Source organism: Dermacentor silvarum, chromosome 7, assembly GCF_013339745.2.
Source record: "Dermacentor silvarum isolate Dsil-2018 chromosome 7, BIME_Dsil_1.4, whole genome shotgun sequence".
Taxonomy (NCBI): Eukaryota; Metazoa; Arthropoda; class Arachnida; order Ixodida; family Ixodidae; genus Dermacentor; species Dermacentor silvarum.
In genome coordinates, this window is record NC_051160.1 from 180,525,388 (window position 1) to 180,550,138 (window position 24,751).

Below are 24,751 nucleotides of genomic sequence, written 5' to 3' on the forward strand. Positions count from 1 at the left end.
CGGATTTCTGCCGTCGGCGTCGCTGTCGCCGTCGCCGTCGCCGTGAGGTTCCGTATAGATAAAATCTTCACCGCGCGCCGTATGCCCGAGCGGAAGCGTGCGCGCTATCACGGAGAGCGAACGCACTCAATCTCCCACGCGCGCAAGCAACGAAGCGGGAAGCGGAGGAGGGGGGAGGGGGCACTTCTACTGTGCCAACAACCGCGCTCGTCGCTCGACCGCACGGTCTCTTATCTCTCCCACGCGCAAGCAAGGAAGCGGGAAGCCAGCGTTGGAGGGAGCGGGGGGGGGGGGGGGGGCGCACTTTTCCTCTGCCAACAACCGCGCTGGTCGCTCGCCGCACCATCTCTTATCTCCACACGGCTCTGACCTTTATGCACGGTGCATTCGCCGCTCAGTTTCTGTTGAAGCGATAGACCGCACGTACCTTCGCCCGCTGCAGCGTATGGGCTTGCTGCCAGCGTTTTGACAGTCGTTGTCTGCAGTCATTCAGTGTGATCTATTCATGTTTGTTTGTGCGCGCTCACACCACGCTTGTTCATTCAGTTAGTAATAGTCGGGCCACATTTTCCAACGCACGCTACACATGTAATGCTGCCCGGATCGGTAGTGCAGCGCTACAGGTGTGTCCCTTCGCACGCGCGCTGCCCACGGGAAGCGCTTCTCATCAACACCACCGTTTCACACGCGCCTTCTCGTGGTCATCGAGTCTCTCTTCATGTCGGTCTACTTACGCCGCAGCACACCTGCTTACTTAATCAGCTCATGTTTATTACAATTCATATTGCTACCAAAGCCGCTCACCTTACTTCGTATGACATCGCTGTGTTGCTATCGCATTCATTGCTTCGCCCTTAGGGCGAAACTGTGACATTTTTTTCGTCGCTTCGTCCCAAGATTCGCCGATGTAGTGTACCCCCTAACATGTCTTCTCTAAAAAGCCGTCCCTTACAACTGGACATCGGCTTGTGACGACGCGTTCCGCCAGCTCAAATTTTTACTAACGTCAGGGCCCATATTGCGTCACTTCGATGCATCCTCACCTACGGAAGTGCACGCTGATGCCAGTGGCATCGGCATCGGTGCCGTACTAGTGCAACATCATCAAGAAGCTGAACACGTTGTGGCTTATGCTAGTCGCTCTTTGACTCAGGCGGAACGCAATTAGACTGTCACCGAACAAGAATGCTTGACAGCTGTTTTCGCTGTCCACAAATTTCGGCCCTATATCTACGGACGCCCGTTCACTATCGTTACCGACCACCACGCGTTATGCTGGTTGGTGAATCTCCGTGACCCGAGTGGACGACTGGCACGTTGGGCTCTTCGAATGCAGGAGTACGACTTCGTTATTTCCTACAAGTCTGGGCGTCGCCACGCAGATGCGGACTGTCTTTCCCGCCTTCCTCTGAAGATGACGGAGTGTGACGAAGACAATTTTGATGACTGCTTTACTCTAATTTCTTCTGCATTCCCAGACTCGATGACTTTCAAGGCAGAGCAGGAAAATGATATTAGTTTGGAACCTCTATTTCTAGCTGCATCGCGTCCTGGAGCCACCGGTCGATTTTGTGTCCGTGATGGCCTGCTTTACAAGGCGAATTATTCGGCTAAAGGCGCACGCTTCCTTCTGGTGGTGCCGCGGAATCTGCGAGCGGACATACTGAGAGCCATGTACGACGATGCGACTTCTGGCCATCTAGGATTCATCAGAACTTTGAACCGGACACAGGAGCGTTTTTACTGGCCCAGAATGCGGGACACAGTCAAGCACTATGTCGCCAGTTGCGAACAATGTCAACGCTACAAACGCCCTACGACCGCTCCGCCAGGTCTTCTCCAACCTCTGCCGCCGCCTCACCTGCCATTTGAACAAGTGGGTATCGATCTTCTGGGCCCATTTCCCCGATCATCTAACGACAACCGATGGGTGATCGTATGTGTCGACCATCTGACCCGTTACGCGGAAACGGCGGCCGTACCATCTTCAACTGCTGCGTCCGTTGTAACGTTTTTGCTTCAATTTGTTATTCTTCGGCATGGTGCCCCCCGTGTAATCATTAGCGATCGCGGTCGTCAGTTCGTTGCGGATGCCGTAGAAGAACTGCTTCGTCTCTGCAGTTCGCAGTTCCACCATTCAACGCCTTATCACCCTCAGACTAATGGGCTTGTAGAACGTACGAACAGAACTCTAACTAACATGCTGGCCATGTACGTATCTTCCGAACACAGAGACTGGGATGACGTACTCCCCTTCATCACCTATGCTTATAATACTGCAAAGCATGAGACAACTGATTACAGTCCTTTTTATCTCCTTTACGCACGTACACCGCTAAGCTGCATTGACACTATACTTCCGTTTGACTTTCACAGCGAGTACTCTGTTGCCAAGTCTTGTCGAAGAAGCTCGGCGTATTGCCCATCTTCGTACTGTGGCATCGCAACACCGATCGAAAGAGCGCTACGACAGCCAACACCAGTCTGTCTCGTACACTAAAGGAGACTTTGTGTGGTTGTGGACCCCGCAACGTAAAAGTGGTTTATGCGAAAAGTTTTTACCCCAGTACACGGGCCCATTCGTCGTTGTAGATCGCTAGAGTGACTTGACGTACGTGGTGGCACGCTTGACGTCAGCTGGTCGTCGGTCTAACCGGACCCAGTTAGTACATGTTGCCCGTCTTAAGCGGTTTCACCCCACGCTTTCCGAGTGATTTCGACTTGCCCAGCGGGCTTCGTCTGGCAACCGGGGATTGCTACGGCATGAGCCGGGCAAGGAGAAGAAGAGGAAGACGTTAGCTGGCGCAGCCGTTGGACGCCATTTTCACTGCACCATCAACCTCGTCCTTTAAATAAAGCCGGTTCGACATTAACCGTAACAATATATTTGAGAGGACTGTCATACGTGTACCAGCATAGTGAACGAGAGCGAAGAAACGGAAACGTTGCACAAAGCCCCCTGACGCAGCCCGAACTGTAGCAGGCGACAAGCGCAAATCCTTGCCATGACGTCATGCGAGCGGCGCTCCCAGGGTCGGCACGAGCTGCGTAAACCGAGTCCTCGCTACAGCTAGAGCTACAGCCCAGCGTATGATGCCGCGTGTGGCCGGCGAAAGCGTCGGTCTATACGCATGCGCAGGCAGCGTCAGCCGTACGGGCTAGCAATGTTGCGAGGAGATATTAGAGGGTACTAAACAATGTATTCTAGTACACTCTAGAGATATGCATGGAGCTAAGCATTTATCCTTTCCTGCGTGTGTAGAAAGAGAATAGCGTCACCGTCGGAAGCAACTTGTCTTGCACTCCGCTGCCCTGCTGTTTTTCTCGCGCGCGGAAAAAAGAGAAAACGAAGGAGATGACTTGGAGACATTGTGTGATCGCTTGGCGCATTGCGCGTTAGCAGCGGAGGTTTGGTTGCGAGGTTGACGAGGTGTCTGTGCGCTTTTGCGAGAGCGCTCGTTGCCGGTGATAGTTATGGAAAAGCTTACTTGACTGTATATAACAGGGCTGCTACGTGCAATTTTGAACATGCGTGCGGGTGCGATGGCTACACGCGAGCCGTTGACGCAGGACAAAAGAATGCATTCGCGCCATTTCCGCGCAGCTTATTGTGGTCCGGCACACCATGGGATATGCCCTTAGCGTTCGCAATGTCCAATTCTTACATTTTTGTAGGACGACATTTAGGCGACTGAAGAGATAATATATGCGCACCGATTTTTGTTATCATTGTCATCTGCTGTACATGTTGCTCAGGCGCTTTCATCGCGCTTGACAGGTGTCGGTGTTGTTTCTGAGCTGCGTCTTGTCTCGTGGCTAATGACTACACTTTATGCACTTGTGGTAAATGATAATGGGGGCATGTTCTTGCCTAAATGACGTTAAGTTCTGTGTGCGTGGCAAACCATTGTGCTCCGATTGGGGATTTTTCCACCTTAAAAAAGAAAGCGGAAAAATATTTTCAAAGCTAAAGGGTAAATAAATCTGCACTGATGAGTTTCGAAGACGTTAGTACCGTTTGATTGGAACTCATCCTCGGGTTGCACCCTTGCACTTTCTTTTGTTCTGAAATACTGCAGTCGTAGGGGCTGATCCTCACCCGCCGCGTTTGCGCCAATGGCATTCTGTTGTTGAAGATGAGATTCACGAACGCACCTCGACTCGAAACGCGCCTTGAGGGAAGTAAAGCTTTTCTCGAGAATCTCAAGGTAGCCTCGCAGCTACCTTCAATCGCTCCTTGAGTGCGCGAACATGGCTGCGTTGTGATATGTCGCTCGCCTCGTCGGCTTTTTCCGATGGACGCCAGTTGCCTCCGCAGCTTTTCTTTCGTTAACGATGCTGCGCATTTTCAAGGGCATCGTTTTACGGACCGGTGCAATACGCTGGAGCGCTTCGACAACGGAGTAATTCTACTGTGGAACAGAGACAGATCGGCCGTCCTGTCAAGGAGACGGCCAGCTAGTGCAGTGACCTGTCGTGTTATTCCTTGCATGAACCAGTTGATGACCTGCATACGTGTATTCTTCGTGCGAGTGCTATTTTTCGTTGACGTGTTTCTCGCGAGTGATCATACAAAGCAGCATCGGTTCAAGCGCGGCGCGATACATAACTGCGGCGGACTTCGAACCTATGAAAAGAAAACAACTGCCAAGATTCCTTTCACTAGTGTGTGTATTGCCTGTGTGCTCGATTGCTGGTTGCGGACCTGGCTGCGCGAGGGCCGGCATTCGCCCCACCTGAGCGGTTCAATACTCGGGTACATCACTGACTGCGCTACTCCAAGGACGGCGAAGCGCACCGCAGCAAGGCGAGCTTCTCTGTAAACGAACTGGTGCGTTCACTTTTCTGTTTCTCTATAATTTCATGCAGTTAGTTGCTCTGGGGAAAACAAAAAGTATACTGTAATTCTGCGTGGGACGTGTAGCAGTAGCTGCTATTTACAGTCGTTAGCAATAATTACCTGAGCCTTGCTTCAAAATATTCAGTTTAATTAGCTTATGCTTATGAACATCCAAGCCCAACGAGGAAGTGAGCAACCATGAAATGGTTTTCATAATTATACCTGCACGTATACAGAGGGAATGTAATGTTTTATTCCAATACAAAACATTCAATAACAATACAAGAGAGGATAGTTTTGGTACATCACATTATTTTTATTGTGATAAAAAAGCTGTAGCAGTTGACCCACCTCCTAATACAGAAAACGCTAGCAAGTGGTAGCAGATATATGTCACATATATTTATTGTGCACATTCCAGCAATTAGTGAGTGCGTTATGTAAGTGTTAGATTACTGTATGTCGGTCTGGCTGCGCAAACGCCAGACCAGCGTAAAACTGTATCTTTGCAACTATGAATGAAAACAGTCCGAGCTCATCAATGAAAAAAAATTGTGTTCCAAGACACAATGAAAACCTTTAACGAATGTATTTACTACTAAAGATAAAATGAAGATAACGGATACATTACCTAAGCTAGTTTTGATGTGCGTCAACATCATTGCAAGTTTATAACCAACCCTTTCTCTTATGCAGGAACCAGGCTGCCAACACAACCACGCAGAGCAACTGCCTTTCCTAGTATGCTGTGCTTGCATTGGTGTGCAAGTGGTGCATTGGTGCTCCAGTTAATGTGTCCTGCCGCACTGTAGTCGTTGTGCACTATTCTGGCTAAAACCTTGATCTCCTTTCTGACATCCTACTAGCTGAAACATCACCACTAACAAGGCATGCATCTGCCTTGATAGACACCTTGCAGCAGAAGTCCGTATATTTCATCCAGGTTTCTTTTCTTAAGCCATATTTAATGAATCAGTCTGTACCGGTGAATTATTTCGGGTCAGTTCAAGTGCCAAACTCTGAAACAATAAATTAACATTATCCTCATCCTTTTCTATTCCAAAAGGATTGAAGAAACAGCGTGGACTCTGATCCTACAAACACAAACACTAGTACTACTGACAAATATATTATAGAATAAAACACCATCCGTGTTCTAGACAGCTGACTGTCGGGTGTAGGCACCCGACGGTATGCAGTGGTAAATACTTATAGACTATACGCTGTTTCAGCTCCGGTTTTAGCTTCAGCTTAAGATGAATTATGAAGGCCGGAACAATGAATTTGTTCCATTCGATACGGATGACAGTTGGCTTCCAATGGGGCTTGCAGAAGTTTAGCAATTGACCGAGGAACAAAACGCATGGTAGCAACGTGTCTTGTGGGATCCCACAACAGGCGAAATGGCGATGCAGACTGTCACAATGGCGATGCTGAAAAATACAGCATAGAGCGCATTACTACCATTACTTTAGAAAAGCTGAGATCAACCATTATGGTATATTTCTTGATGTACACTTGCTCATGCAAAAGTAGCTTCAGCTTACCACTAAATGCTAAGGTGCTGGTTACAAACGTTACCAAATGGCTGTATTACAAATTGCGGGCAGTAAAAAAGCTCACGTCTGAACCGTAACACATTCTGGGCAACTGATGACTTCGCACATAATAATCATAACTATGCTCTTCAAAACAATAATACATGACTGTTGAAGAGGAATGAAATATGAGATTGATTTCATTATGGCATAGCTGTTTCATGTTTGCGGTTTTAAATAACACGGCGTGCATTTCACCCTTTTGTCAATGTGGCTGTACATAACATCAATATTATTAATGATAAGTATGAAAAATAAGCACAGACTAACTACCGGGCTGATCAGTCAGTTCTTCCGCAGCACCTAAGTTCTTTCAGGGAAGCGAGATGGTGCATTTCCAACAGGCAGACACCGTATCTATCGATGCTTTCACGTCAGTCACATGTCTTACCGTGCAACACAGACGTTGATTTTTTTTCCATCAGCTGGTCTTTCCAAGGCCCACATCCTGCAGCAGAATGCCAAAAATGGTATGTACATAGGGCGTTCGCACGCTAAGTTCAGTAAAGCTAAGCAACTGAAATGAAAAGACAGCACAACTAAAAAAATGGGACCGTTGCGTGAACATTCACAGTTTATGGAACGTGCATGAGATGCTACGACAGTGCACATTGAAAAAAAGTACGGGGAAAAAAACACTAATGCTGGTAATGAACTACTGACAAGTGAATTTTCGAAAGATTAAAAGATTTCGCAGGGTATATGTGAAGTGAAGAAGCACTGGAAATGCAGGCACCCGTGCTGGTTTATTGACGATATGTGCTACAATTTGAATAAAACGACACTACCACGGCTTCTTAAAGAAAGTACAGGACTGAAAAACTTTGTTTCCTTAAAACTGCCGAAGCTACGCACTCAACCTTATGCATTCTGCCACATGTATACTACAACTGACTCTCCTCTACTAAAAGATTTCTTACGCGGTATCCTGGAATGATCATTGGACACAGGCGCGGAGTGGTACCCTGTGCATTTATGTTTAAAAAGCTGAACCAATAACAGATTGTCCACAAGCTCCAATTCGAAAAAAGGAAAAAAAATAAAAAGACGTCTCACGCAATCTTATGCTGCCTCGAATAGTCTGCTTCGGGTGCCCGCAGCATGACCAACTGGAGCTTGGATACATCGGACACGTTTTATGGATAGCGCGGCGGCAGCTTCACCAAAACCGCAACAACGTAAAGTGCTTCCATGCATAAACTGCTCACTCACCCTTATTTTCTGTCCTATTGTTGCTTTCAGAAAGCTTTTAGCAACACTCGATCTTGAAGTTAAACAAAGCTGCCCATCGGCCGTTCCATGCGTTGCCTCCTTCGAAGTCAATCCGGCTCGGTCACGATACACACACGGACAATATCATCCATAATAACCACGATTAACAACTGCAACGTGAACCGCAAATTAAGCCCAAGGAAACAATGAGCAGCACACAAATGCGGGTGCAAATTTTCTCATTTCTCAGCCATGCGCCATGCTCAGCTGCTGAGGCGCGATCGTTGCCACACTCAAACACAGCTCCCGCTTGATCTATCGGTCGAACGCTCACAGTGGGAGCGCAGGCGAGCTGAAGTTGTGCATTGCGCCATAGTGTCGTTTGATAACGAAGCCAAATTAACGGAAACACATATCTGTCTTAAATAATTGGGCTTTTGCTAAGGGCATTTAAGAATAGCCTCGATATCAGACGCTTTTCTCGGTCAGCACACTTCACTCGAGTCAAGGGCGCATTTTCAAGGCGTTCCTTGGCGGAGGAAAAGTGAAGTAGTGTTCATGAAACGCAACGGCGCCTTGAGTGAAGGAACGCTCGTCGCCTCGACTTGGCTGAGACCAACGTTGCTGAGACCAAGGATTGGCTGAGACAAGGAGAAGCGTCGAGTGAAGGCGTGCTTAAGAATACGGGGGTGGGCCTCGGCGCGCCGTATTCTGGCGGTGGTGGAATACACGGAACGCTTGTCGAGGTTTAGGTGCAGGTTAAAGAATTCCGTGTGTGCCTCTTGGTTTTCGCTTGTTCCTTTTCCGCCTAAATCATGAACCAACTAACCCAGCAATCCACGCTTTTAAAGAACTCCTGGCGATCAAATAATTCGGGGCGCGTCAGTGTGCCGCGGTTGATGTCCTGTGTTTTAGGACGCAAAACTCCGCAATTTGACTTGTTAATGGCAGCAGCTTTTAAAACAAGGTTTGTCGCCTAACGTTGTCTAGGCAGCCTCATGTTCATGAATAAATGTGGGAATTTATTGTGCCAAAATATTGAGTATTCAGGTAAATGTTTCTGGTGTCATTTGCCTTTTAAGATCATGCAGTGCCGAGTAAAGTGTGCACAAGCACATCAATGGGCCTGGTACCAGCTGTGGCGCTTGCAGGAAGTGAAGTAAAATTAATAAGTGAATTGTACTTGATGTGTTTGCTCATTCATGGCATTTGTCTTCTAACCTTGTTTCTCGCGCGGCAACAGCGCACTATCACCGTGGCAGTATAAAAGTACACTTGCCGTTTATACGGTTTTATTATTACTAATGTTATTGTTATTAGTCAGGGAAAGGGAACTGTATACCGCAGCTCTGATAAAACATGCAATTGTCGTTCATAACTCTGATAGCACACGCAGTAATTGAATTCGTTTGCAGAGGAGAAGAGGCAGGTGCACTTTTACAGAGGAACTCTCCAGGAGCCTGGCAGGATCTCCAGCAGCAGCAGCAGCAGAAGGCATTGCAAGATATGAAATGCTGGACGGTATGTTTCGGGTAAAAGCTCGAAACTGTTTGCAAATTGGTTTTTAACGGGGTGTGTTGCTATTATGATATAATGCGGCAAACGGCGGAATAAGTAAATAAATGAAGCAAGATTACTTAAATTCGAGGAAAGGTGAAGAGAATCTTCCGACTTTCCTTATTTTGCCGTATTTATAGTATTATGTGGAGATGCAATGGCTGCAGCTTGCAGCTGAGCGGTATTTTATGTTCGGTTAGCCACGCCCCGCACGCCAAAGGCATAATTAGTCAGATGTGTAATGCCAACTTGGATATCCTGGACATCGATAAGTATTTGAGAGGAAACCATGCCAAGTTTTGTCTCATAACTGTGGTCGTTAAAATATTGTTTGGGCGCTGTTCCCGGCATTTAAAAGCACTTTCCCATCTCTAACTTCTGGCATGCTTTCTTTTCACACATAAGTTAAGGTCTGTAAACAAAAAAATGACCATTTACCAGGTGCAGGTTTTTGAGTGATGAGCCAAAATAGAACGTCATACAAGAAAATGTTAAAACAGCCCTCTTGTTTTTCTTTTCTTTCCTTAGGATGACAGGCCAGCCCGTTGCCTGGGCCAAGAATTGTGGGGACCAATGCAATAAATGCACTCTACAGTGGAAAAGAAGAAGACAATTTGACGCTCTTGAGAAAGCCCTTGTTTTATGCCTAACGACATACTACATAAAGAACCTCACGTGCCCAAGTGGATATGCCCAAACACTTGTGCTTTTGCAAGGTGTACCTAATTATTTCCCAGGTGTCTTGGAGGAAGCAAGTTGCAGAAGATCGTTGAAAAAATAAGGATATTCGTTAAATAGCAGAAAACGAGTTTTTCCGAAAGAGAGCGAATGGTTTATCGTTGCCCTCACTATACAGGGCATTGCTTTTGGCGTTTGTATAATTTCACAATAAATATTTATTTGTACACGTGTGCATTGTTTCTCGCATCCACACTTGACCTTGCAGCTGCTATACTCCGTCAGGTTATTCTTAACCAACATGGTTCTTCTGCTGGGATTATAGAGAAACGCGGTGCCACCAGCGAACTGCCGTTAATCAAAACAAAAGAGGGACAATTTTTAATCGCGTGTCCAGCCACATACTGTGAGCTGTGTCCCTTTCAGGGCCAAATCTTCTTCTTCTTTCTGTGGTTTTACGTGCCAAAACCAGTTCTGATTATGAGGCACGCCGTAGTGGAGGGCTCCGGAATAATTTTGACCACCTGGGGTTCTTAACGTGCACTACAACGCAAGCACACGGGCGTTTTTGCATTTCGCCTCCATCGAAATGCGGCCACCGCGGCCGGGATTCGATCCCGCGATCTCGTGCTCAGCAGCGCAACGCCTTAACTGACTGAGCCACCCCGGCGGGTAGGGCCGAATCCATGTAAGCAGTCGAGCGAGTGCTTGTCTGCAAAAACGCTTTAGACCCTTGTGTGGTTCACTTTAAAGAAAATCGAGTGGTCAAAATTTATCAGCACTTCAGCGCTGTACCTGAGTCCCACATTAGGGAGGGCACCACACGAACCGGCCCTTGCCGCCCGTCACACAAAAAAAAAGCTTATAAAGGCTCGATTGCACGAACTTCATTATTTATTTCCAGTGAAATATTTAAAGAATATTCTACGAGCAGCTAGCAAGAGGTGGCATGGGGCTGACTGCAGAAAGCAAATGCGGCCAGGGGACATTTTCGGGGATCTGGTACAAAAAATCCCAGCTCGTACCAAAATTTACACTGCCTTCCTCCACCATATGGTGTCCTTATCACCTACGTGTAGCTCTATAACTTTAGACAGTAATAATCGATGCTTTCAAATTCATTTCTAAATAACGCGTTACGATACAACGTCCCGACTTTGTGCTGCACGCAGTACCTCTCAGTTATCCTGAAATAAATAAATAATTGCGCCTAATACGCAAACAATGATGATATCTAGATGGCTATCCCATGTACTCTACAAAAGTAAACAAACATTCTTCTGCCGCCTGTATACACAAATGCAGTTGTATCTGCATGTAGCTCTTAAATGTCTGCACGCACTGCTGTCTACTGCTGCCGCATGTACCAGAAATTTATCAAATGATAAAACACGTATACGCTTTGTCACTGCGTGAAGGCGCCTATCGCACGTATATATTACATAGTACATATTGCGTGGAACGGCGCTTCCGAGGATATGTTCCAATAAAGTTGGATGGAAAACAATGCTTCATCCAGTGGTGCAGCAGAACTGACAATAATTGCGTCCCAAGTTTTTTTTGTTTTCTTTTCTATGGTGCAATCGTAAATGGTGTGATTTTCGCGCAATCTCAGCTTTCAGACGAGGCGGTTTATAAAGAGAAACGGGATCACTACACCAGCGTGCTTTCGAGGTGATTTGAAAAATATTATGACCACTGGAAAAGCCTGTGACAGAATGTCACAAGTATTTCTGCGATGAGTACTGTATGAACCTATAAAGCCCCGTCCACGTTAGCGATAAGCCTTTCGTAACAGTGTGACAGCTTTCTAAGCCAGGTGTACCGCGGGAAAGGTGTCCAAAGTATGCAGAGCAGATTTTCCAGGCCACCATGCAAATAACAGGCTAACAGACGACCGCGAAGCATTCGTACAGTCAGCGCGATACATCGGATATACTTTCTGTTCAAGGCAAACTAATGCATGCTAGAATGAAGTCACACACTTGCAGAGGAGCAATGTCAAACGTGCACCGACGAGAGTTGAGCTGCCGTGCACGGCTCATCTGCACGGCCGCGCTCGCACCGACAACACTACGAATGTTTTCTTATTACTGTGAAATTATTGTGAGTCAAGCGCCAACATTGGTAAAAAACACTGCGGTTTGTGAGCGTCGGTGGTTAGTTCTGCAGCGCCGTCGGCTACTGCTTTGAAGTGATCCAAAAAGGGTTTAGTGACCATATCGACGCCCGGACCGGCGACCATCGGCGGTGAAGCTGCCAGCGACGCTGTAAAGAACGTCGTCGGTTATTAGCCTCGTTGCTGTGCGGCTGGCGCAGAAATGAGTTCCGAGCCAATGCGATACGGCGAGCGAATCTTGCCGTTCGCGATCAACACCGTCGTCGCCCTAGAAGGGCAACGTGGATACAACTGCGGCACTATGTTAGTAGTAACTCCTACGATAAAGTCAAATCCGATCCATTTCTATAAATATCTATATATAAATACTACATGGCCGGCAACATGGAGCTTGAGATGAGTGAACACCAGACTAGCCAAACACCCAAACTGTCGACCTGAAGGTTTTTGAAATGTCACTGAGGAGCCCGTGCACATTGTATGTATATAAACGTTGCATTTTTCACCATGCGCGCGAATTCGCTCGAAGCACGCTCTAGTAATAACTTGACAGGTCTCCTACACATTTTCACGAAGGTCACGAAAGATGCTTGCTGGCGTATCAGCTGGAGATTCCTTCGACGTGGGAGCGTCCCAACGGTGCAATCCCGTCCCTGTTCGCGCTCGGCCGTAGTGTGGCGTGGTTCGCATATGTGGCTGTTGATTCAATGTACGCGAGCTCGAATTCCGCGTGTTTGTGGTGAATTTTCTGTGGTTTACTTTTCGGTGTAACAAGTGTATATCAGCTGTATATGTAATAATACGTGTGCACAACCTCCGAACGATCAGTAGAGGACAACCCGGAGCTGTAAAGAAATGGAAAATATGTACATAATTTTTTTCCGCTTTTAGACACCGCCTATAACCAGGACGCAGGCAGGCCGCTCATTCTGGAAGCCGCCTATTGCCAGGACGCTTCGGACATGGAGTCACGCAGAATCATGAGATGGCTATAGGACTAGCCGGGAGGCCAGACTAAAAATCTCCGGGCTACATTGTGCCGCGCCTATGAGATTGGGCCACTGAGAAAACGTGCTGCCTACGGTGGGGGTCGCTTACGCAGCAGGACGGCTATGCATGCACCGCATATGGGTTGGGCCGCCTAAACAAACCGGCGTTACATTTTTGATCTGGCTTCCTGGCTATACGCCAGCAATGTAGCCAGGACATGATTAAGAGTGTACCACCAGGATCGGCCCAAATTACGGCAAACACCCAGGTTAAGCAGCTTCGCTGTTATTATTCACCAAGATAATTTCCAATAGAATCAGGGCAACACTCCAGTTCAGTCGACTAAGAGAACAGGCTGGCTTCAGGAAGGGATATTCTACAATGGATGTCATCAATCGAATAATCGAGAAATGTGCGGAGTACACTCAACTTCTCTATATGGCTTTCATAGATTATGAAAAGGCATTTGATTCAGTAGAGATACCAGCAGTCATAGAGGCATTGCGTAATCAAGGAGTACAGGAGGCATACGTGAATACCTTGGCAAATATCTACAAAGATTCTACAGCTACCATGGTTCTCCACAAGAAAAATAGCAAGGAGACACAATCTCTCCAATGCTATTCATTGCATGTTTAAGAAGTATTCAAGCTCCTAGACTGAGAAGGCTTCGGAGTGAGGATCAATGGCGAATATCTCAGCAAGCTTCGGTTTGCAGATGACATTGTCCTATTCAGAAACAATGGGGACGAATTACAACAAATGATTGAGGACCTTAACCGAGAAAGTGTAAGAGTGGGGTTGAAGATTAATATGCAGAAGACAAAGCTAATGATCAATAGCCTGTCAAGGGAACTACAATTCATGATTTACAAAGTCTGTAAAGAAGTACGTTTGTCTAGGTAAATTACTCACAGGGGATTCTTATCATGATAAGGAAACTTACATAAGAATAAAATTGGGTTGGAAAGCATACGGCTAGCATTACCAAATCCTGACTGGGAGCTTACCACTGTCGTTGAAAAGAAAAGTATACAATCATTGCATTCTACCGGTGCTAACATATGGGGCAGAAACTTGGAGGTTACCAAAGAAGCTCGAGAACAAGGACCGCACAAAGAGCGATGGAACGAAAAATGTTTGGCCTAACGTGAAGAGACAGGAAGAGAGCTGTGAGGATCTGAGAGGAAACGGGTATAGCCGATATTCTATTTGAAATTAAGGGGAAGAAATGGAGCTGCGCAGGCCATGTAATGCGTAGGATGGATAACCGGTGGACCACTAGAGTCACAAAATGGATACCAAGAGAAGGGAAGCGCAGTCAACGTTGGCAGAAAACTAGGTGGAGTGATGAAGTTGGGAACTTCACAGGCGCAAGTTGAAATCAGCTAGCGCAAGACAGGGGTAATTGTAGATCGCAGGGATGGGCCTTCGTCCTACAGTGGGCATAAAATATAGCCGGATGATGCTGATGACTATGATGCTGATGATTATGATGATAGCAGAGCAGATGGGCGCTCTAAAAATTAGGTGGTGTTTGCTTTTAACCAGCACAAACCAAGCAAGCTTCGTTCTGCTGCCCCTAGAGGATGACAAAGAGGTGACGTTGGGAACGTGGTCTCAAAATTGCTTCGAAAAAGCATAAATATAACTAGACCTCGGAATGAGCTTTCTTGTCGTAGTCAAGAACTAGATAGATGTCTCCGAAACGCTGAAAGTGGTGAGAAATTGTTTAATCTGGTGCACAGTAAAGAACCCCAAGTGGTCAAAATATTCCAGTGTCCCCCACAATGGCGTGCCTCATAACCATAGTGTGCTTCTTGAACCCAAAACCTCAGAATTTAATGTCCTTTATATCTCTATACGACGTTTTTAATACATTGTGTTCTACCTAGATTTCCTTGTGACAGGCCGCGCTTTGAGGCGCCGTGTTAGACTGCACATCTCCGGGACCGGCCAGCTTTGCCCAGTACGTACCTAGTAGAAGTTTACGCAAGGTAGAAACTGTGCGACGTTGTACAGACCTCATGATTGGCCCAATTAACGAGACTTTAACACTTATAACTTCATCGGCCCTTCTAACTTCATCGCTGGTTATAGGAGGAGCCTGTATATCCGGTTCATCACTATTTCGAATGAAAGTAGCTTGGCTGTTTTGGGCACTGTACAGGCCAGTATAGAATTGTTCTGCTGCTTTTACTATGTCATCGAAATTGCTGATTATATTACCCTGCTTATCTTTCAGTGCATACATCTTGCCTTGTCCTATGCCAAGCTTTCTTCTTACTGATTTAATGCTGCGTCCATATTTCGCGGCTTCCTCAATCTTTCCCACGTTATAATTTCGAATATTCCTTATTTTCTTCTTGTTGATCAGTTTTGACAGGTCAACGAACTCTATCTGATCTCTTGAGTTGGACACTTTCATGTTTTGTCGTTTCTTTATTAGGTCCTTTGTTTCTTGGGAGAGCTTACCTGCTGGTTGCCTTGGTGCCTTGCCTCCCAAAGTGCAAAGAATGTCTCGAGCCAAAAAATAATATCTAGAGCCAATCTAAGCTTGCCCAGCACTCATCATAAAGCTTCACTGTCACTTTCGCACCCTCGAAGTGCTTTCTTTTGGCAGCATACCGGAGGGAAACGTGACTGTGCAGGATCGGTGCATCGCTGCCTGTGCGGCCAGGGAGCATCCCGGTGGCTGCGTGCCTGTCTGCCGCAGTGCGCCCTCTTGGCGGCAGCCCTGGGCACGGTGGCGCTTGCGCATGCACGACGTGATGCCTTGGCAGGGTGAGCGACCACATCCGGGTCTAAATACTGCATTCACAGCAGCGTCAACTGCGAGAGCAGCTTTGCGTTCTGTGTCGCTGTGTATGCACTCGATGCCCACACGTTAGACAAAGACTATTAACAACAGCGGTTAAGAACACGGGACGTTTTGAGAACGGGACTGGCCGTCGACTGGTTTCGATGGCAGCGTTTATTCACCTTCATTTTCACCATGTGCGCATGCAAACTAGATAAGCGAATAATAAATTTTAAACATGAGGAATTAGTTTTCGCTGCAGATCTGCAGTCTTTTCAAAGGTACCTTATAAAGTGATTCATAAACAATTTGGCGAGGTGGTAAACTGCTGGTAAACTTAAACAACTTAAGGGAATATTACGTGTAGACGGAAGAATTGTCTTGTTAGTTCACGACCTGATGAGCTTTCGTCATACCTGTGAATTTTGTCTTTATCTTTACACAACTGTTCACTCCAGCGTGCATATCTGCCACATTTTTGTAAAAATTATGCAATTTTAAAGTGCGCCTCCGGTGAATGTTCGCGTCTCCCGTAGAATAACTTCTCAGCTTACTCGTTGGCGACTATGCTCGCAGTTATGTTTCTACTCAGGGACCCCGTAACCCTCATGAGTTTTCACACCATCGGGCATATCCCATTCTTTCAGCCGATAGTTCTAATTCCAAATAATAACTTCGTCTTTAAGCTTGTTAGTCACGTTAAATAAAAAATGGCATGCATATCTGTCCTCACGATTGCAGTGTACAGAACGAACTTTTCAAAGATTAGCTCAACAAAATGTTTTCTTCGGCGAGTCGGTTCATAACGAAAGCAGTAGTGCAAAAAGCACGATGAGAAGAAACACTGCGCGAGACTTTCATTGCTCAAACTTATCCTGACTGAAACCACTTGCCGTCGTCTACTCTTTATTTTGCTGATTTCAAAGATGCGCTTGAAGAACACTTGTATTTGCATTGCATTTTATATTTTATGTCCCTCTCCTACTTATAACGTCCTACGTGCCCCGAAGGTATTTCATTAAGAAAATTAAGTATTTATTGCCAATAAAGAACTAAATAAACTATCGTTTTTTTTAATCCAAGTGCATGACAACCGCCGTAGGCTCAGGAGCAACGTTACCAATCCGAAAGCGACAAGAAACTTGTCTTTCCCAGAAGAAGCTTTGTAGTTTTTTTTTTTTTTTTGTCGAACATCAACCTTTGATTTGCCAAGACACGCTCAATGAGGTTTTGTACCCTTTAGGCTGCACACACAAGGCCTTACATTTACATAGGATCTGCCTGACAATGGCAAAATGCAGTTTCTTGACCTTGCGCCAATGTTCCTGAATCGACATATATGCTGGAGGTACATTGCCGAAAAGCAGTGGCCTATGCTATACTTCTGCGCACTCCAAGGCAGAAATAATACTCATAACACTAAGGTTGGGCATATTGGTAAGACATGAAAGAACTTTATGCGCACAACACGAGAACAGAGAAGAGGCGCACAACACGAGAACACACGAGCGCACAACACGAGAACACACGAGCGCAGACTTACCGCCGTATTCACAAACCAAACTTAACTTATCGCGATAAGGCTTACTTACGAAAGGACGAGAAAAGGTTAAGTATAAGGAAAGAACAAGGTGCGTTTCGAAAACGAACCTTAACGCGACATAAGTGCGCCTTATGAAAGGCACCCTTACCTCGTAAAGTGTTTGACCTGGGAGCGAGGCTGGATAATTTTATGTGACGAAATATTTAGTTTGAGAAGATATAAACTGCCTTTATTACAAGAAAGCAATTATGCCGCGCCCACAAGCACCTGTACATAAATAGTGTACAACTGCCTGACAAAACGTGGTAAAATGCTCGCTGTTTTTGGTGAGTCCGCCATTTACGTCTGGCCACGTTGATCTAACCCAGTCGACGCAGCGCACGTTTTTTTCTTTCCTCTGTACACCGGCTTCTCGACCTCACGTTTTTTTTTGCTCCTTCCGCTGTTGTTTTGTCTTTGTTTTTTGTACGATTTCTTTTTCTTATATTTATAAGTAGTTGTGCGTTATACTTCTTATTTTTTATCAGTTTAATTCTCTAAATAGTTGTAGTGTTCTTTTTTAATTTATAAAACTCGTGCGGGATGGAGCGACGTAAAATTAATTTTACGGACGAGGAGCGCACCATCCTCATGGATCTGATGGATAGACACCGCGATGTGCTTGAATGTAAAAAAACCGACGCGGTGTCTATCCATGCAAAGAAGAAGACGTGGGAGAAGTTGGCCGATGAGTTCAACAGCAACCACAACGTGCGGCCACGAACGTCGAAGCAGCTCAAAAAATGCTGGGACAATTTGAAAGAAAAGTGGCGCCGTGCGAAAGCTGAAGACACGCGTGAACTCTTCAAAACAGGTGAGCTTTATATTATTCCTCATGTGCCGAAATTGCTCCAACTTGTTTCTCGAGTTCACGAAATGCACGGGAAAACACGGGAGTCGATCGCTGCAGCTGATTTCGAGCGCCGACAACAGCTTGTGCGCGTGCATACAGAACAGTGGCGAGGACGTAGTAAATTCCACACCAGAAATAACGATGCACTGAACTTGGTTGATTGTAACATGAAGGCAAACAAAGGCATTGGGAGTGCGTGCGCTCGTCTGTTTTCTGCGACACACTTGCACGACTGGCAAACTTGCTCGTGTTTAGGTTTCTTGAAGGCTGTCAAAGGACGTATTGCTGTTACAGGAACTCTTCGTTATTGGTTTGCAAAGCATGCAAATGGAGTCATTGGCCGACCGCCGTCATGTAGCTTTGCGTGTAGGCTTGTCGTTTGCCGTAACGAAAAACCAGGCGCAAGCAAAACTTGCCTGCAGCAGTTCATTAGCATGTGCACAGTGCCCTGTGTCTATATTTCGTTTGTGCTGGGCTAGCAGGACCCCAAAATGATTTAAGGCAACTACATGATGTGTGCATATGTCTCTGGCAATATTTTCGAAGCAGTTGAATGGAAGAGACATGATTGAAATTTTTAGTCATTGTGAAAATTTGTTAACGCTGATATTTGCCTCTCGAAGGTGGTGGCACTCCGGCGGAAAGCCAAATGAGTGATGAGTTGCGGAGGGTTGGTGCGGTGGCATCACATATGGCCACACGTCTGGCAAACCCCTTCGACAGCGACCGGACGGGGCCTGGAGTGGAGGCCACACCAGCTGTAGCAGCACTGCTGGCTTCGTCGCAGCCGGGACAAAGCACTGATGCAGATGGTGGGTATAAGTTAATCTGAAATAGTCGATCTAGGCTAATTATTTTGGAAACCAGATTTGGTAATACAGAAAGGCACCAAATGAGTTGTTGCAGGTGGCTAATGAACAACTTGTTTTGTATTCCACATTGTACGCAGCAGTATTGCAAGAAACTGAAGCTACTTTTTAATGTCAGAATGCTGACATTACTTTGGCGCATCATGCTGATGAGGTTGTGGCAGTGCAGAATGGGTTTTATTTTGGTACACTACAAGGAATTGTGCATTCATTGGATCTGTCTTGAAGGCTTCCAAAAATGGTTTTGATAGGTGTGTTTGTGCATTACTTCACTGATTTCATGTCACTGTTGCAAACAGAAAGTGCTTTTTTTTTACAGTGGAGTGGTTAGGGCCACCAAACTTGTGTGTGCCCAATGTACGGGGCATATAGGTAAATATGCTCTTGCACTGCGTCCAGAAGAAACGTCCTTATCTTATCTGCACTGAACATACGAGAGGGGCCATGCCTTGTGGAGGAAAATGCAAATTGACCATGCAGCATCATCTCTTTTGTGTCCTGTACTATCTTAGATAATTGATTAGTTGTGTATGTTCGTGGGTGCATATGCTGTGAAATGTGGTCATGTTTATATTCCACTTGTTGCCACACGCATGTGGAATAGCAAGTAGACTTGATATCAGGCAGACCTCTCTCATGTTCTTGAATTGCTTTATTTTTCTCATGCAATAGTGCCCATAATTGCCTCTGTATTATGTGCCCTCAGCAAGCAATATACACAGGAAGCCTGCTTGTGATGCAAACAAGTGTCAGCACAGACACCGTTTGTCTAGTTAAATATTTTTTATGGCTCATTGAACAGCATGAGTGAGCGAGTGAGCGACTTGTATGCAAAAGTTTAAATGCAACCGCATAGTTATCACTCACCGTTTCATTCAACCTGCTTCAGCTGGAAGCACCAGCAGGCACATGCTGTATTCTTGTCTGCTCATGGGCTTACATTGTGTCATGCTCTTTAGCACATCCTAATAGCAAGCAGAGTGAAGTATTTTATGCAAAAACATCGCTGCATCCTGCAGCAAGGCAAAACTGCGTATAGCTCACAGTGCATTGGTTGAAGTGGCTAGTAAAAAGTACAAGCATTGTGTAAACGACACTGATATCAACTATGATTCTAACAACTTTGCAGATGCCGACATGCAGTGTGACGACTTGTGGCAATGGGAGTTGCCACACACCCAAGATGAAGTGGCCATGGACGATCCAGCGCCACAAAGTGGTGAAGCTGCTCGGCCAGTTAGCCATCAAGCAACTCGGCCAGCATCACCCCCAGCTGCAGCTGCGCCAAGTGAAGTTCTGCCAGCTGCTGTGGCAACGGTGCCACCAGCCCGCCGTAAAAGGCGATTAGATGCTAGCGGGCCGTCCAGTTCGAGGGATGACGCCGTGAAGAGCGAGCTCGTTGCTCGGCTTGCTGCCATCTCAAAAGATGCGCAGCAAAAGAGCAAAGAGCACTTTCTTCGCATGAAGGTAACTCGTAAGGACCATGAACTTCGCATGCAGCTCGCTCATGATGAGCATAATGACAGATTGCAGAAAAGAGAGGCAGAACATTCGCAAGTGATGGAAAACTTAAAAGCTAAAAAGGCCCTTATTGAGCTTAAGATAAAGCTTCTGCAAAAACAAAACGAATAAGGCAGAACAAAAATATTTCATATATTGGAAAAAAAAAAGGTCTTAACCCTTTGCGGTCCGAAACTTTTACCCACTATCCGGCTGTTCCGGTCCGAAACTATTTTGCCAGTTTCTGGCGCCGCTAACAAAACCACCAACTGTGGAAGAAAAACTCTCAGGATATTTATTTTTCTCTTGCATTCTGCAGGCAACTCCTCTACCGATATTTGAGCAGCGTGTGATACCGCTCGAAGCATTCTCCTGGGTGCAGGGCAGGGTTGTTACTGCTGGTTTTGCAGAAAAACACCGTTTCCCTCCTGCCTCCGTTTGTTTTTCGATCGCTACAAGCGGCACAGTCCTTGCTGCTTCGGCCTGGGCACTTGTAGATGAAATGGCTCCTCCCATCTAGCATTTCCTCGTACTCCTTCCGCGCAGACGGGCCTCGCTTTTTGGCTCTAGCCCTCACGTCACCCACCAGCTGTAGGGTGAGGTTGCGGCGGTACTGCAGGTGTCGCTGTTCTTTCTCACCATGATTCTACAGCTGTGTGCGCCTCAACATAAAGCTATTGACAATGGAAACCCGTAGAAGCTTTCAGTAAATGCACCACCGTAAAACGCACGCGGTGAAAATGTGGTCATGCTCTCAGCGAACCGCGCGAACGTGCTGTTGCGCGCGCAAGTGAGAACTCTGGTATCCAGAAGCCGTGCTGTACGTTGTGCTGCACCCTAGTGCAAAAAGAAGTAAACTTCAACAAACAAACTTTATTTATCCCTCAAGAGATGGCGCATCATGTATACAAAGAATGCGCACCGGTCGCAGTAAAAAAAAACGCGCAATTTAACCCCCGAACACCCTTGTCGGGAGCTGCCTGACAGCGGACCGCAAAGGGTTAATGAAAATTTTAAACATATAGGATTTTATGGTGCCAAAACCACCATCTGATTATGAGGCAGCCGTAGAGGGGGACTCCGAAAATTTTTACCTACTGAGGTTCATTATCATGCCCCCATATCTAAGTAGACGGGCAATTTTGCATTCCACCACCATCACAATGAATTAGCTACTGCGGCTTGGATAGAACCTGTGACGTCAAGCTCACCAGCCCAACACCATAGCCACTGAACTACTGCCAGTTTATTTACGTAGTAGTCGTGCTCTCTCATTATCCTCGCACTGTATTTGCAGCGTCAGCGCATGATTTGGTTGGAAAATGGCAATTATAGATGTCAGTGTCGTTTTGCTGCCATTCAGAAACAGCTTCGTGTGAAGTTCATGGTCATCACGAGTAAACTTCATGCTTCAGAAATTTGGACCACCTGGGGTTCTTTAACGTGCACCTAAATCTAAGTACACGGGTGTTTTCGTATTTCGCCCCCATCGAAATGCGGCCGCCGTGGCCTTTGATACAATTATTCTGGGAAACACAGGCATGATGTTTGCTACCACCAATTTCAAAGGCTTTGTACACGGTAATCACGTGCAACAGTGTTGAATAGATTGAAAAAGACAACTAGCACTGAAACGTGCTGTTGTGAAATTTTAATGACATTGTGCCTGTAAAAAACAAGCAAACGTTAGGTAGCTCCTGCATTCGTAACATTCAGAAGTGCATGACATCTCTTCTTGGGGAAGTAGCATATTTAATCGTCATAAATGGTCTTGAATTTGGTGACAGTTGTGTGCAATTAGTGCAGAGTTGTATGCTATCAGTGCAGATAGTTACAAAAGGGTACGACAACAAGCAAACCTTACATTGCTGATGATAAGCAGTGCACAACTGCCAACTGTGCATATTAGTTTATAATCATTCTGCTACAAAATACTGCATTTACGAAGGTTGTCGCAGTTGAGGTTGTGCTTCAGGAGGTGGCACGCCAACTGTCTATGCTGCCTCTCAGCGATCGACCCCTACAGCCTGACACATCTCTGGCCGCTCCCATTAGGAGAGCCATTCGCGAGGAAGTTGCCGACTCGCTACCTTTGGCTCAACCATGTCCTCCCGTGGCGGCACCTCTGAGCTTTGCCGCAGTCGCAGCGCGACCTGCGCCGCCGACATTCACATTTCCTGCGACAGTGCGACCTCAAGCAGTGCCAACTCCCGTGTCGCCTCCTATTCCGCCTCGAAGCCAAGTTCAGAACCCTTGGCGCACACGCGACAACCGACCCATATGTTTCGCTTGCGGTTTCGCCGGCCATGTCGCGCGCTTCTGCCATCGTCGCATGCCACCTACTAACCCTTCAAGCAACTACGTCGTCTACTTACTTCGCCGCCGATTCTTCGACACTACGATCCGACAGCGCCCACAGAGCTACACACGGACGCCAGTGGCATCGGACTTGGTGCAGTCCTAGCGCAACGGAAAGACGGCTACGACGAGTACGTCGTCGCATCTGCGAGTCGCACTTTAAAGAAGGCAGAAGCCAACTACTCTGTCAGAGAGAAAGAGTGCTTGGCCATTATTTGGGCTCTCGTCAAATTTCGTCCATACCTATATGGTCGCCCTTTTGACATTGTTACCGACCACCACGCCCTTTGCTGGCTGTCCTCATTGAAAGATCCGTCAGGTCGCCTCGGCCGCTGGGCACTTCGCTTACAAGAATATAACATCCGCGTTGTCTACCGATCGGGCAGAAAGCACTCCGACGCCGATGCGCTTTCCCGATCACCGCTACCTTCCGATGTGGCTTCAGTGTCAACGCCCTTCGCATCCATGTCGACGATCAACGTCGCTGATATGCCGGCCGAGCAGCGTAAGGATCCCCTGCTTTCAACTATGCTGAATTTCCTCTACGATCCATCCGTCACACCCTCTTCTCGAACACTTTGTCGCCAAGCCGCTCACTTTGCTGTCCACGACAACGTCCTTTACCGCAGAAATGATTTGCCTGATGGTCGCAAATGGCTGCTTGTGATACCACGACACATGCGTACTGACATATGCGCTTATTTCCATGCCGCTCCTCATAATGGTCACGCCGGCGTTCTGAAAACGTACACTCGGCTGAGGCAACGTTTCTACTGGCACGGCATGTATCACTTCGTGCGCCAGTACGTACGCGCTTGCACGGCGTGCCAAAGGCGTAAAATTCAACAGCGCCTCCTGGCGAGTTACAGCCGCTCCCCTGCCCGGCCCGGCCATTTGATCGTGTCGGCATAGACCTATACGGGCCACTTCCCTACAGTTCCTCGGGTAACCGATGGATATTAGCTCGACCACTGATAACGCGTTGGGTATCATATTTGTTCGAGCTTTGTATGTAGTACATGTTGATGTATGCGGTCGTTCTGTGTTACTATTTTTGCACACGTGCATCTCGGTGACTGCACCGTTATGTTTGCTTAGCGACGGACGTAATAGGATTTGTAAACTTGTTGGAGACAGGTTTGAAGTGCGGCGCTGAAACTTTCGTGCCCTAATGATGCTTACCTACAGGGGTTTCGCGCACGACTTGCAGACTTCGGTAACTGCGATATCTAGAAGTTCTTGGGTAAGCTACGCGGCGTTTTTAACATAGAAACACCGATAGCCAATCATCGCCAAGTCATCGATAGCCAATCAATAGCTAATCGATAATCGATCAATAATGAATAAATTCCGGAAAATGCTGGGCATGACTTGGTAGTGCTTCGCCTAGCCCAAATATGTGGCCTTGCGATAGCTAATCAATAGCTAATCGATAATCGATGAATAATCAATTACGAAAAATGCTGAGGATGACGTGGTAGTTCTTAGCCTAGCCCAAAAACGTGCCCAATCATTGCGATAGGCAATCAATACCTAATCGATAATCAATCAATAATCAATAAATTACGGGAAATGCTGGGCATGACTTGGTAGTGCTTAGCCCAAATACATGGCCAATACCTTGCGACAGCCAATGAATAGCTAATCAATAATCGATCAATAATTAATAAATTTCGGGAAATGCTGGGGATGACTTGGTAGGGCTCAGCCTAGCCCAAATACGTGGTCAATAGCTTGGGATAGGTAATCGATAGCCAATAGCTAATTGATAAATCTATAAATTCTGGAAAATCTA

At 46.6% G+C, this 24,751-nt stretch overlaps 1 protein-coding gene across 1 annotated transcript; it reads left to right on the forward strand.

Moving 5' to 3' along the window:
• The first annotated feature begins 17,337 nt into the window (after nucleotides 1–17,337).
• Nucleotides 17,338–20,974, forward strand: LOC125947076 (uncharacterized). The gene is made up of 3 exons (XM_049671412.1): nucleotides 17,338–18,190; nucleotides 18,853–19,041; nucleotides 20,228–20,974. Exons 1-3 carry the CDS (start codon nucleotides 17,920–17,922, stop codon nucleotides 20,728–20,730), a joined length of 963 nt encoding a protein of 320 aa, XP_049527369.1. The 5' UTR covers nucleotides 17,338–17,919; the 3' UTR covers nucleotides 20,731–20,974.
• The last annotated feature ends 3,777 nt before the right edge of the window (nucleotides 20,975–24,751 follow it).